The sequence below is a fragment of the Chaetodon trifascialis genome, chromosome 23 (genome assembly GCF_039877785.1).
Source record: "Chaetodon trifascialis isolate fChaTrf1 chromosome 23, fChaTrf1.hap1, whole genome shotgun sequence".
Taxonomy (NCBI): Eukaryota; Metazoa; Chordata; class Actinopteri; order Chaetodontiformes; family Chaetodontidae; genus Chaetodon; species Chaetodon trifascialis.
The window spans coordinates 1,980,508-1,994,493 of record NC_092078.1 but is presented as its reverse complement, the minus strand read 5'-3'; the positions used below and the strand labels follow the sequence as shown (position 1 = coordinate 1,994,493).

The window sequence follows — 13,986 nt, the reverse complement described above, 5'->3', positions numbered from 1 at the left end:
ACCTTTTTGGATTGGCTACAGGAGGTGAAAACGTTAGTTTTAGCCTATAACCAGAGTGCTTTGGATTATCTTTAGCTAACGTTAGTAGCTACAGTATCACGTTGAAACTGTTAGCCAAAGTCAGAGCTAATTCCTGCGACTGTTCGGAATCTTTAGGAATTTAACCACATTTCAGGTCGCGTCCGATGGTGAATGTGGACGATAAAGCAATAAATTCTTAGGCTTGTTATACTGACGGAGCAGGCGTGACAGGCGTCAGTGCCTACATGTACCACAATGCACTGCACAGGAGCCTCTGACGCCAAATCCTTCCAAAACCAGGCCAGCTTGTGGAGGTGGAGGTGGCTGCGTGCAAAAAGTTAGAAAGATGTCTCAAATACTTCACTCTTCTCTCAGAAAATCGCTGTCAACGAGACATTCCTTGACGTATGGAGGAAGCATCAGATATGACGAGAACACAGGGTCCATATTCATGGGGAAATGTTTTGGTTTACTTCACCGGCCGTGGTGAATGGATCCAAACTGTCATCCTAAGATGTCACAACATGTTGAATAAGATTTCCCTCCCTCACACGGGCGCACAACACCAGCTGATTTCGGCTGTTTGTATCAGGGTTGGCTTCAATTAGCTGCATGTCAATTCTTCCTACTATCACTAATTTTACTTTTACCAACAGCACCTCCGCTGCTGCTGCTGCTTCTAAAAATACTAACAGTGATGCATCAGAGTGATGAACTGTGTCCCCGCAGGAAGTTTCAAGTCTCTGCTAGCAGATTTTCTAAGAAAAGAAGTGAAAAGCAGCTGCTGGCCGGCGTTAAAGAGGCGATCCGAGCAGGAGGTCGACTGTAGGCGACGCCCAGCTCGGCCGCTTTGGATTCGAGCTGAAACGGCTGAAAGGCTCCGGCTCTGATCTGGACTCCCGCCGCAGATCAGCTGAGTGTGACTGAACTCGAAGGTTTCAGAGGACACTCTCACTTTCAGTGTCTCCCCCCCCCCCACACACACACACCTGAACCCTCAAATGTGCTCACTTTCCAAATTTGACCTGTCTGTCCCCTCTGTCTTCAAGTGTTTGTGTGTATGTACAAACATGTCCTCACCCTCCCACACACACACACACACACACACACACACACACACACACACACACACAGTTTGATGTTGCAGCTGCACATATTCAATATTTTTCCACTCAGCTCTGTGAATGATTTGACAGTCAAATGATCTCAAACATCACTGACCTCCCTCTGTCACACACGCGCGCACTTCCTCCCCTACAGGTTTGCCCGCACTGTGTGCGCGCATGTTTGTGTGTGTGTGTGTGTGTGTGTGTGTGTGTGTGTGTGTGTGTGTGTGTGTGTGTGTGTGTGTGTGTGTGTGTGTGTGTGGGCTGGCTGTGTGTGTGTGACCGCCTCCCTCTCCTCACTTCCTGAATCCCTCTTTTCTCAGTCGCAGTGTCATGGGGGACAGACGCGCTGGACTGAAGGCAGACAGGGACACGGAGACTGAAGGTGAGACAAACACTTCTCTGACTTTATTTCTCTTTTTTTCTGCCGCTTTAACTGCGCCGCGGCGCCGCGTGAGGAAGTCGCGGAGCGTCAGGCTTGACCGCACAGAGACAAACTGCTGCAGCTTTACTGACTGCAGCTTCTGTACAACACCACCTTTTACACGACAGACAGACAGAAGACAGACAAAGTACAAGTTACTGAAGTAATACTGCTGGAATGTACTTCACAGGGACAGAAGAGGAGACAAAACAACTTGAAGTGGGACAAAGTGTCTCACAGACACCGTGAGATTCAATAATCACGTATTTAATGAACCCTCCTGTGTTTCATGTGATAAATATGTATGTTTGTCACGTCAATCACGCTGAAATGAAGCCGATTCACCTGAGAACAGGTGCGCGGGACGCAGGTAGCGCGCGCATGTCTTTTCGCTTCCTTCTGCTGCGTTCACGTTCTGTCGGAAACACGGACGACACGCTAAAATGCCAATGAGTCTGTGCTCTGCAGCGCTGGAAGAAGTACTCCGAGGGTTCACTGTAGTAAAAGTTGCAGTGAACAGTGTAGAAGTACTGCGCCACAGGAGTGCTGCATTGAAACCTTCAGTGAAAGTATGGAAATGCTAACAGCAAACATGCTCGAAGAATCAAGACGTAGAAGTACTTTCACAGTAATATACGTCACATCTCTGGATCGTAATTAATGTGTTCATCACTTGAATGTTGCAGCTGAAGCTAATTTCACCGACTTCATGTACTGAAGGGTAGTTTCATCCAAAAGACACCAGAAATTATATTTTCAATTAAACATCTGAATCTGTAAACTAACTGCACAAATCAAATAAGTGCAATGGAGTAAAAGTACAACACTGGCTTTCAAAATGTAATGGAGTACTGAAATAGGAAATACTCAAAGTACCTCAGAATTGTATCAATACTAAAATCCAGATATTCGTGTTTTATTTATTCTTCGTTCTGATGAACCAGTTGTAGATTGTTGTAGTATTTGTACGCAGTATTCAGTCGTACATGTATTTGAAACCTATAACCTCACAGAATAATGCATTTGTCAGTTCGTATTATATAAGACCAGTGAGTGACCCTCTGCATCTGACGCAGGCTTCACATTGTACTTTGTACTCCATTACATTCGTCTGACAGCTTTAGTTACCGTGAAAACCTCGTACCTCCAGATGCGTTGAGTGTTAGTGCTGAACTGAAGGATGAAGAGTTCCTTCATGTCTTCTTCAGCTAAATAAACTCTTTAAAAAGCCTCTTGGATCAGCTGAAAAAGCTTCGTCAGAAAGCTGAAAACAACCTGTTTTTCTGAGCTTGTCAGACTTTTTGGAGATACGTGGTTCTCACAGGACGACCGCGCTGCAAACAGGATGATCATGAGAGCCTCGTGAGTGAAGCACAACAATAACGTTTTGAGCCAGACAGCCAAAAACGTGCTGAAAGACTCCAAAGAGCTGATGAACGAATGAATGAATGAATGAATGAAAACCTGCGCGTCTCTCCTCAGCTCAGCTCCAGCCCGCCTCGTTCTGACCACATCCACCAATGGGCTGAGGCCGTGGGCGGGGCCAGGATGAGTGCAGAGCTGCTGTTGGAGGAGACGCTCATCAAGCGTTCGCAGCAGAAGAAGAGAACGTCGCCACTGAACTACAAAGAGAGACTGTTTGTCCTCACAAAGAGCAGACTGACATACTACGATGGACGAGCGGAGGTCGGCTTTGTCTCACCAGCTCTTCTTCTTTACCTTTCAGTTCAGGGTTAGCTGTTATTTATGAACCCTTCATGCCTGTCTGTTAAATATGAAGCCACAGTCAGTTAGCTTAGCATAAAGAAACAGTGGAAAACAGCTGGCTGGGCTCTGTGTGGAAGCCACTGCGACACATAACCGCAGTGAAACCACATCTTGTCATTTTTAGACTTCAGTTGTTGTATTAATGAAACAAACATCAATAAGCTTTAGAGGTGCTGGTAGGTGGACTTTGTCACCTTTGGACAGGTCTTGTTCTTTAGGCAAAGCTAACCAGCTTCCATCACAGATTCAGAAGCAAAACACAAAGTTTAAGTTTAAGTAAGTAAAAAAACGTCGTTTTAGTTTATGACAGTGTTTTTCATTCAATTTTCACAATAAGAGCACGACACCCACAAGTCTGTTATCACAGCGATAATCAGGTCACATCCACGGCTGAACGAAATCTCAGTTTGTTCTAGGTTTCTTATCAAAACCACCTCTGATCTGATAAACTGCAGCGAACTCTGCTTCAGGACAAAACGTTCACGAAAACGGCAAAAAGAAATAAAACATGTTGTTTCCGTCCACAGAAGAAGTGCAGGAGAGGCTCGATCGAGCTGAGCCGCATCAGGTGTGCAGAGATCGTCAAGAATGGAGGAGGAATCATCCCCTGCCAGAACAAATACCCCTTTCAGGTACAAATACAGCTAATGTACTGCACTCATGTGAAGCTGCTCAGCAGGATATTCTGGTTTAATACCACTGGAGTCTTTTATTCTGTAGATTTGGCCTTTATGTTAATTGGTTATGATCATTAAAAGAGGTCAAGAAAGTCCACAAACTTATTTGGAATAGAAAACAAAAAGGTGGGCAGTAAATTTGACCCACTGGACTTTCCGTAGTTGTGTAGATTATATCGGATTTTTCAGTTTTACCTCCAAAAAAAGTGGTTTAGATGATCTGGATCAGAGTTTTCAAAGGGGCATCGGACATTGCACTGGGCAATGTTTACAGGATGTATAATGTTGCCTTGGATTCAATTAGTTAGCTGAATCAATTAAAAGCAGCTCCTGTTCCTGCGCTCATGGTCGAACAGACAAGGATCACTGAATCACTTTGAGACTGAAGAAAACTTCTTCTGCAGAAAGTTCTGCAGGAAGAAGAGGTGTGTTTTGTCTTTATTTCTGATGGATTAATTGATGTTTTTGATGACGATGTGCTGTGATCTCATAGACGTTAAACCAGCACAGAGCGTCTTTAAACGGTGAAACGCTGCCGGTATCTTTGCTGCTCTTTACACACCATCCTCACCTCTTTCCACGCTCCCCTGTGTGTTTGTGTACAGGTGGTGTACGACACCAACACCCTCTACATATTCGCCCCGAGTCACGACAGCAGGAGTGTGTGGGTCCAGAGCCTCAAAGAGGGTGAGTGTCTGTTCTGCTCTGTGGAAGAAGACGGCCTGCACAGGTGTACACGTGACGCACCACACCCACAGTTTCTGATCTGAACTCTGAGCAAAGAGGTTTTGACACTTTAAACCACACGTCTGAAACTGGTATTCACACACGGGCCAAAGCTCCCAGCAGCCCCTGCTGTTTCCACTGCTCGACAAAGTTCCCATGCATCCCCTCTGTTTGTGACATTTCACCTGAGACGTGGTGTTGAGACAGGTGAGACTTAAACTCTGTGAGGACTCATTCATTCGTTATCTCTGAAATCAGCAAACACACTAACTGCAGAACTTGCCTTAAAATCTTCATGTTTTTAGGTTTTCTTCAGTATTAAAGCGATTCTTTGATAATTGTCTGTACGTCCATGAATACACCACAAACAGGAGCTAATTCAGCTCTGCTAATGGTGCCAGTTTGACAAAATGCAAACAACTTACTAGCTAAAGCTGATTAAGATTAACAGCCGCCGGTTACAAATGAGAAACCGGCTTTCGTCCATCTCAGTCCAGCTCGAGGTTCAACAGTTCTATGAGTCCTCCAAAAGGCTCAAGCTTGAACCTAAAGCTAACATTTTAGCATCTTTCAGCTCAGTGTTTTGGTTTTCCAGCCGTCACTCTTGCTGTTTGGTTCACTCTCTCGGCTCTCATAACATTTGCAAATGCAGAAATCTCAATCTCAGAATTCTCTACTTTAAAGTATTTACGTGAAAAAGTATTTAAGTATTGTAATCTTTTTGTGTGTTCAACGTGGAAATACATCAGCTTTCTTTCACGTGAGCCACACAAATATAAATAAACTATATAAATAAAGTTTGATTTGATTTGATTTGATTTGATTTGACAAATGACGACTCATCAAAAAGTTGCTGGATCTCGGGGAAACTGTTATTCCAGAATACAGATTCCTGTTCACGCGTGACCTCGACTCATGTCTGTCCGCAGAGATCAAAGACAACCCGACGGTCCTGGCCAAGTTCCACCCTCAGTTCTGGCAGGAAGGATCGTGGCTCTGCTGTCGCCAGGCGGAAAAACAGGCTCCAGGCTGCTTGGAGTACAACCTCTTTGGAGACAGTAAGAAACACACGACCCACAGCGCTCGACCGCCGCACGGCGTCACTGAGCACTTTACAGGAATTCTACCATGGTTAGCGCTCCAAGTATTACAAGAATTCAGAACAGTGAAGAATCAATACTACGGTGTCATAATACTGTAAAAATACTACCAAACTTCACCTGCCTGCAGTGCTTTTTAGCCTTTTTTAGCTCCTAGCTTTGGTCCTTAAGCTTCACACTGACAGTATGGAAGTACACACAGTGTCAAGAGCACTTCAGGTACTTTTTGTAGTAATTTGGGTGCAGTTACATTGTGGCTCTAAATTATAAATGCATTAATGTTTAAAGAGTGTTTTAGGGGGCCTGATAGAGCTGAAGCCTGACTAGTTTGTGTATGTTTGAACAGTTACACCTCCAGTACCTCAGTAAACTCAAGAATGAAACAATTTAGAAAATATAGACTGCAGTACTAATACCATTTATAGTAAGTAAGCAGATATTCCAGCTATCAGATAAATGTGTTTCAGTCTCAAACCAGAAAAGTGACAGAAACAAAAGTACCCTGTGGAAATACTGAAGTACAGCACATCAAACCTGTAATGTACACAAAGTACAGGACAGCAGTGGAAGTATTTGGGTAAATGTACTTCATCAGCAGTAATATAGAGTTTCTTGGTTTGTATTAAATACAACAGAACATGTAAAAACAGCAGAGTGATCCTTCACTGATGTTTAAATACTAGGTGTTGGTCCTTGAGTGTGGATATTTTTTACAGTGTAGAACCTGAAACACTTGATTCACCAAGCGAAGAAGAAAAACAGGAAGTCAAGTTAAAGTCAAGCCGTTAGCTGATTCACTCAGACTGACCTGCGACTGCTGCAACACTACGATAAGCTTCACCAACATCACAAGATAAGGAAGAGAGGTCAAAGGTCAGAGGTCACAGTGACCAAACAGCAGACTGAAACAAGCAAATGTTCAAACTTTCTGTTCCTCTTTTCTAGTTTCCAGAAAACCTTTGCCTCCGATTCCTGGAGAGGGACATAAGAACGAGAGGGTAAAACACACACACACACACACACACACACACACACACACACACACACACACACACACACACACACACACACACACACACACACACACACACACACACACACACACACACTTATGATTAACTGATTAACATGTCGACCACCTCCAAGCATTTTCTCATTCTTCCTCGTCCAGCAGCGGCGGCCTCCTCCTCCGATTCCTCCGGCTACTGATGATGATGACGACGACGATGGAGATGACGATGACGATGATGATGATGACGAAGAGGAGGAGGTGGTGGTGGCGCTGTATGACTTCCCGGGCGCCGAGCCGCACGACCTGAGTCTGGTCAAAGGAGGCGAGTACGTCATCCTGGAGAAGTGTGACTTGAACTGGTACAAGGCGCGAAACGAGTACGGGTCAGTGTGCGTCCATCATGTCCTCTGATTTCCATCACAGTCATCAACATGTCGTGTCCTCAGTCCAGAGAAGACAGTTCCTGCTGAACATCTGCATGTTAGCATCGTTGCTGTTAGCGTGTTAGCATTACTTCAGAGTGCATGTTTGTCTGGATTAATGAGCAGAGCAGTTTAAAGACCCTCTGCAGGGTTCCTTTGCAGACCCTGGACTGGTGGACTGGACTCGGCTGAGCGTTGTCGTAGCTCCTCTCGGTTTAATTATTATTGATTTTGTTCCTTGTGCGTTTGTGTCTCACAGCGAGGAAGGCTACATCCCAAGTAACTACGTGATGGAGAAGAAATATGGAAACCTGGTGGAGTTTGTGTGAGTTTCTTAATCATTTGTCAGCCGTCGACTTTTTATTTTTCACGTGTTCTGCTCACAGATTGGTGACGTGAGTTCTGTGTTCAGTTTGGATTCAGCTCATCAAAATGAAAATGTGTTTGTTTGTTCTAGTTGGTATAGTAAACAAGTAAACAGGAACAAGGCCGAGGAGTTGCTGAGGAAGGAGGTGAGCATCTCTTCTATTCATCATTACCTCTTCGCTGCTCTGTCCTCTCTCTGTCCTCCTTTTGTCTCTCTACTTGCCATTGGACACACTCTACCCATCAGGTCGAGTCTCTGTTAGACATAAAACACACTCAAATACTGTATCAGATGTTCGATTTTGTGATCCAATGAGAGAAAACAAGCTCGAAACTTAGAAAGTCTCTGAAATGAAAACGGGATGTAAAAGCTCAGTTTGTCTCTGTGTCGCCCCCTGCAGGACAAAGAAGGAGCCTTCATCGTCAGAGACTCCAGCACTGCAGGGACCTACACAGTGTCTCTGTACGCCAAGTCTGCTGCAGGGTAAAGACACTGAGGACGTCTTTTACGACACTACGATGAGCTGAAACGAGCAGCTCTACTTTCCAAACTACAAATCATGGATAGTTCACGTTCCCACTGATGATTTTTACACTTTCAGTTTTAATAGGTTTCTCTTACTGGCAGGTTTTTATTGTTTTTATTGACAATATAATGGGTTCTTGAAACTGGCTGCATTTGTTTGTGTCAGTGTGTCGTTATGTGCAGCTGTATGTGCAGAATGATGTGAGAAGTCAGTATTAATGCTCAATAGACTCTGCAGACCTGATTTGTTTCATACTGTTTGTTTGTGTTCATACCGTCCAGAAATGAACAGAAGTTGTTGTTGTTGTTGTTGTTGTTGTTGTTTGTAGGGACGGAGGCGCAGCTATAAAACATTACCACATCAAGCAGACACAAGGCTCACCTCTGCAGTTTTACCTGGCTGAGAAACACTTGTTCGACTCCATCCCTGATCTGATCGAGTACCACAAACACAACGCAGCAGGTGAACAACACACCAGTGTCTGCTGCATCTGCTCAGACCTGTGCGCTTCAAACTAGCCTCGTCGCTATCGAGATGTTAGCGGAAGTCTGCAGCCATGTAGCAGCTCTGTGTTCTTTGAGCTAATGCTAGTGTTAGCATGCTCATAATGACACTGCCAACATATTATCAGGCGTGGTGTTTAACATGTCCACCATCTTTGCTTAGCTTGTTAGCATGCTAACATTTGCTAATTAGCCCTAAACACAAACCCCAGCGGAGGATGATGGGAAAGTCGCTAGTTTTGCAAAATTACACCAAACGTGACTGGAAAACCAAACGGACTGTGAAAATCAATAACCGTCTGTCTGTCTGTCTGTCTGTCTGTCTGTCTGTCTGTCAGGTCTGGTTGCCAGGTTGAGGTACCCTGTAGGGAAACAGGACAAGTCTGCTCCGTCCACCGCCGGCTTCAGCTACGGTGAGACCCGACAGAGCTCTGCTCGCCGTTACGCCTCCACGCCAGCGATGGCTGAGGACGTCACGCTTCCAGTTTCAAGAATTCATTCACTAATTCAGACAAAGCTTCACACAAATGTCTCAGGCTGAAATGATGAAGTGATGACATTGTCTATCTAAAAGGTCAAGGGTCAGCTATTCAGTCAGCTGTTATGGAGGTTAACTGTAGTTTGATGGATGGTGGAGGCAAAAACATGTTTCTTCCTAACTCCCCTCTCTGTTCACTGTCCTTCCAGAGAAGTGGGAGATCAACCCCAGCGAGCTGACCTTCATGAAGGAGCTGGGCAGCGGTCAGTACGGCCAGGTGAGGCTCGGCAAGTGGAGGGCTCAGCACAAAGTGGCCATCAAGGCCATCAGAGAGGGAGCCATGTACGAGGAAGACTTCATCGAGGAGGCCAAGGTCATGATGTAAGCAGGGGGAGGGGCTTATGAACATCAGGGAATGGAGATGGAAGAGGAAAAGATAATAAAAAAGACAGGAATTCCAGATCTGTGTTTGACCTCTGCTGCTCTCTGCTGGAGAATAGCAGGAACTACAACGTGAACAGTAATCCTGATCTCTGAACTACGGCGGCCTGTAATTGAATTATGACGTCATGTTTCGAGTCCAGCAGACGGTTGAAAGTGATAGATGACTGATAACTGTCGTCTACACTCTGTGCTCCTGATTTCAAGCTGGAAGAGTTTTATTACAGAAAACAAACATTGTCAAATCGAGTATAAACCACAGTAGATGTTGGACACAGAAGCTGGACGGGATGCTGAGGAACACCTCAGTTTGTAACACCAAGTTCAAGTAGTTGGTAGACAGGACATTTCGTGGACGGTGGACACGGCTGTTGATTAAAACTGATCTGTCATTTGTTTTCTTGTCCAGGAAACTGTCCCACCCTAAGCTGGTGCAGCTGTACGGGGTTTGCAGCCAGCAGAAGCCCATTTACATCGTCACAGAGTTCATGGAGCACGGCTGCCTGCTGAACTTCCTCAGGCAGCGGAGGGGCAGCTTCAGCCTGGGGTCCTTACTGAGTATCTGCCTGGACGTCGGCGAGGGCATGGAGCACCTGGAGACTAACGGCTTCATCCACAGAGATCTGGTAACTGCAGCTTACTTTGACTTTCTGGATTCTGTCGCTGTTGGTCAAATGCAATCCTGAGTTTTACTTGCAATGCACGCGATTGGAGGCAGTCCGACACACGGATGCTGCTAGCATGGCTAAAAAAAACGCAAACCAAGCTGAGTGAATACTTCCATTCCTTTCCCTTCATTCCTGTTTCTCTCTTCCCTCCTTCATCTTTTCTGCAGGCGGCCAGAAACTGTCTGGTCAATGACTCTTTGGTGGTCAAGGTGTCCGACTTCGGCATGGCCAGGTACGAACTGAATGACGTTGCTCTTTTCTCTGGGGCCAGCAGGTTGCTCTTTGTCATGCTAAAATGTTGATGTGTAGGTACGTGTTGGACGACCAGTACACCAGCTCATCAGGTGCAAAGTTTCCTGTGAAGTGGTCGCCTCCGGAAGTCTTTAACTTCTGCAAATACAGCAGCAAGTCAGACGTGTGGTCCTACGGTAGGCTCCCTTTAACACCGACAGACCATCAGAAAAATCAAGTCAAGGATCAATCAAATCAAGGAAAATCAAGTGCAAAAAAAAAATCACCTTTTTTTGGGCTATTTCACTGTTTGAACAGTATTTATTAAACCTCTGTGTTTGTGGGGATGCAGGTGTGTTGATGTGGGAGGTTTTCACCGAGGGCCGGATGCCGTTTGAACAGAGTCAGAACCACGAGGTTGTTACCTTGGTAACCAAGGGTCTCCGCCTCTACAGGCCCAAAATGGCCACGCCTGCCATCTATGACATCATGAATCTCTGTTGGCACGAGGTAGGAACTGTGAGAACCCTCTGCGGTTTTGGCTTTATTCTAAACATACTGTGTGAGGTGCTGTTCGCCTCCTCGACTTCCTCTTTCAACAACACAATTCTTATTTTCTAAACCCGCATTCTTTCATTCGTTCTTTCAGCGTTCATTTCAGTGTCCGGTTTGAACAAACGCGGTGGTGACGGCGTTCATAGAGAGCTAAAGTCAAGCGAACCTCAGATGAATGTCATGTTCAGGGACAGCCCGAAATATTTACGTCTGAAGTCACTTGTCCTCTGTTTCAGAGACCAGAGGAGCGTCCATCCTTCTCTCAGCTCTGCACGATGATCTCCAACAGCCTGGAGGGTGACACCCCTCCCCCAAACTGATCAACTGACCAATCAGCTGCTTCCACCAGTCACGCCATCTGTGGCCATGTTGACTCCATGGCAAGCTGCCATTCTTCAGGGTGTTATGGTTGTTATTGACTTATTTGCAGGACAAGAGAAAAAAACAACATGGGGGACATTGATGGCGTTTGGAACTGACCAACCAGATAGAGAGCAGGGACCAATCATGGCAACTGCAGTCCGCTCATCTACCAATCACATTTCTTTATCACATCAAGCAGCCAGTACAGCTCACAACCCGAACTGGCAGCCGGACTGACAGCGGAAAAAACTGAAGCTGCGTTCACAACACAAACTGCTGCTGGATCAGTTTCAGGACGACGGTACGAAAGAGACGCCGACTGACGGCGATGTAGAAAACACGTAACGCTCCTGTGATGGACACATCAGTTGTTCTGCTTACCTTTCTTTCTGTTTGTGTTTTAATCCAGTGTCGGACAAATTCAACTGCAGTGAAAATCTGTTTTCATGTCATTTTCATCACAGCCTGCACATCAATATTAAAAGTACTGTGTGATTATATTTGTGTTCCTGCGGCTCCACGTTAAAGATAATCACTTATATCGAGATTTACCATCGAAATTCACAGTAGTTTTTGATGTTTTGACAGTTTCTGAGAAAGAAAGGCTCCTTAATTTCAGACAAACCAGGCTTCTCGTTTCCAGTCAGTAACGATGTGGCTGGTTGAAAAGGCAGCTGTAGCTAGCTCGCTCATGAAGCTAGCTGAGTAGGTTTAAAATGCCTAGCTGACTTTTTAATGTTTCCGGCTGACTCTTAACTACGCACTTCATGACTACATACAGCACATGATAACAAGCTAAAAGACCGAGGCTAAAGCAAACAGGTCCAAACGTTAGCATCCTCACCGGTTGATGATTCATGTAAATAACCAGCACTTTGTCAGGTGTTGCAGTGTACAGTTAGTTAGTCCAGGTTTTACAGTAAAAGCAGTGGTGGCTGGTGTGCCAACAGATTTCCCTGCCTAATCTAGCATAAGCATTCAAATGAACAGCCAGAAAATGACGACAGTTCCACAATAATAATTTAATTTCACAGTTTACAGTTTCACAGAAAAAGTAACAGTTTACAGCTATAATAGACTTTATGCTATCACATAGGTAAAATATTAGTTTTTATCTACCTCTTCATTGTGCCTTCTTACAGCAATGTGGCGCCCATCATCTAGCTGCGTTGCTATGCTAATCTTTCCGAACACAGCTAGCTTTACGTAGTTTTCCATGTAAACTTTGGATCTCTCATGTTTCTTGATCCGTTCGGAGAGGTGCTTTAAGTCAGTTAGTCCAGTCTTTGTCCAAGTCGAATCACATTTGTCACTTCTGAAGAGGATACAGGGGAAACAGAAAAGTGCATCGGCTGCACCACAACCTGCCAGCCACGTCTTCCGGTTGAACCAGCTCCGACAAAAACTCTGTTTGTACAGTTTATCTTTCTCCTTAGTTTGCTGGGAAATGTCGATTTCAGGCTTGTTGGGTCCCAGCTCCTTAACGAGAAGTTTTTCCTCCGTCGTCCGTCTTGCAAAACGGTACATTAATAACGACTTCATCAAATTTGGTGGAAGCTGCTCTTGACCTCGGGTTCTTACCGCCATCGCCATCATCTCTCTTCCTCGTCGCCGTTTTTTTTCCCCCGTAGGACAGAGTCTGGGAGTCGCACTACGAAAAAAAATCGCTGGCTCCTCACGTAGCTCTAGCAATCCTAAACCTTCACGTATTTTACGTAGCAGTTGGGGCTACATTTCCAGTGCCCCACAGGCGTTAAATTTGGCGACGTTGATAGGCCAATTATTCATCATTTTTCTCTAGCAGCCATAACCGGATTGGCTATTTAGCTGGAGGTCAGGGGCGCTTTGCCGATCGCCCCATGAGAGAATGATACGCTGTCTGTCAGTGGAAATTCACTGTTGAAACTGTGTCAGTTGGTGGAAATGTTGTTCAAATTATTTAAATTGCATATAGGCACACACACACACACACACACACACACACACACACACACACACACACACACACACACACACACACACACACTTAAGTAAAACTGACATTGATTAAAAAAAAATGCAAAAGGTGTTTTTCCCCTCCACAGCTGGTGGGGCGGAGCCCAAGCGCCCCCTATGGGCCAGCCGCTGCTGAGCAAAAGAATTCCTTAATGATACAAGTACAACCCTGTTAGGCCGTTTGAAAAACTTGCTTCTGTTTTAATCTTTTAACGTTCCACAAAGAGAGAGTGAGACGAGCCGATGTGTTTAGCGATGCTATCATGGTTTAGACTGGCTGAACAGAGACGCTAACAGTAGCTTAACTTCTGATCTGGAACTGGCTTCCACACAGTGCTAAGTCAAGTATCGCTCTTACTGCAGCTCCAAACACACGACATCATCAATAATACTACAACTACTACAGTAATACTGCAAATAGAAAAACCAAAACAAAGTTATAGTCTCAAGGAAATTAATGTAAGTCAATGTAATGTCCTCTGAAGTGATGGAAACAGGACAGTGTGTGTGTGTGTGTGTGTGTGTGTGTGTGTGTGTGTGTGTGTGTGTGTGTGTGTGTGTGTGTGTGTGTGGCCACAGTGTCAGATGCAGAGGGGTGTTTGTG

At 45.1% G+C, this 13,986-nt stretch overlaps 1 protein-coding gene across 2 annotated transcripts; it reads left to right on the top strand.

The window, feature by feature from the left end:
• The first annotated feature begins 1,339 nt into the window (after window positions 1-1,339).
• Window positions 1,340-11,887, top strand: tec (tec protein tyrosine kinase). Of its 2 annotated transcripts, none has more exons than XM_070992861.1 (18): window positions 1,340-1,512; window positions 3,034-3,237; window positions 3,846-3,950; window positions 4,601-4,682; window positions 5,651-5,779; window positions 6,767-6,819; window positions 6,993-7,216; window positions 7,515-7,580; window positions 7,713-7,767; window positions 8,023-8,105; window positions 8,477-8,610; window positions 8,990-9,064; window positions 9,339-9,510; window positions 9,980-10,196; window positions 10,406-10,470; window positions 10,548-10,666; window positions 10,822-10,979; window positions 11,261-11,887. In XM_070992861.1, the coding sequence occupies exons 2-18, from the start codon at window positions 3,100-3,102 to the stop codon at window positions 11,342-11,344; spliced, it is 1,959 nt and encodes a 652-aa protein (XP_070848962.1). In that variant the 5' UTR covers window positions 1,340-1,512; window positions 3,034-3,099; the 3' UTR covers window positions 11,345-11,887. The 2 variants fall into 2 exon arrangements, with proteins under 2 accessions (XP_070848962.1, XP_070848963.1); XM_070992862.1 differs by having other exon boundaries at window positions 1,422-1,512; window positions 6,996-7,216; window positions 11,261-11,886.
• The last annotated feature ends 2,099 nt before the right edge of the window (window positions 11,888-13,986 follow it).

Excerpts from the sequence above, each read along its gene's own strand:
- tec (XM_070992861.1), top strand. The coding sequence starts at position 3,100 with ATGAGTGCAGAGCTGCTGTTGGAGGAGACGCTCATCAAGCGTTCGCAG. Across the intron at positions 7,217-7,514 it reads AAGGCGCGAAACGAGTACGG|CGAGGAAGGCTACATCCCAA; the intron begins GTCAGTGTGCGT and ends TGTGTCTCACAG. Across the intron at positions 9,065-9,338 it reads CACCGCCGGCTTCAGCTACG|AGAAGTGGGAGATCAACCCC; the intron begins GTGAGACCCGAC and ends CTGTCCTTCCAG.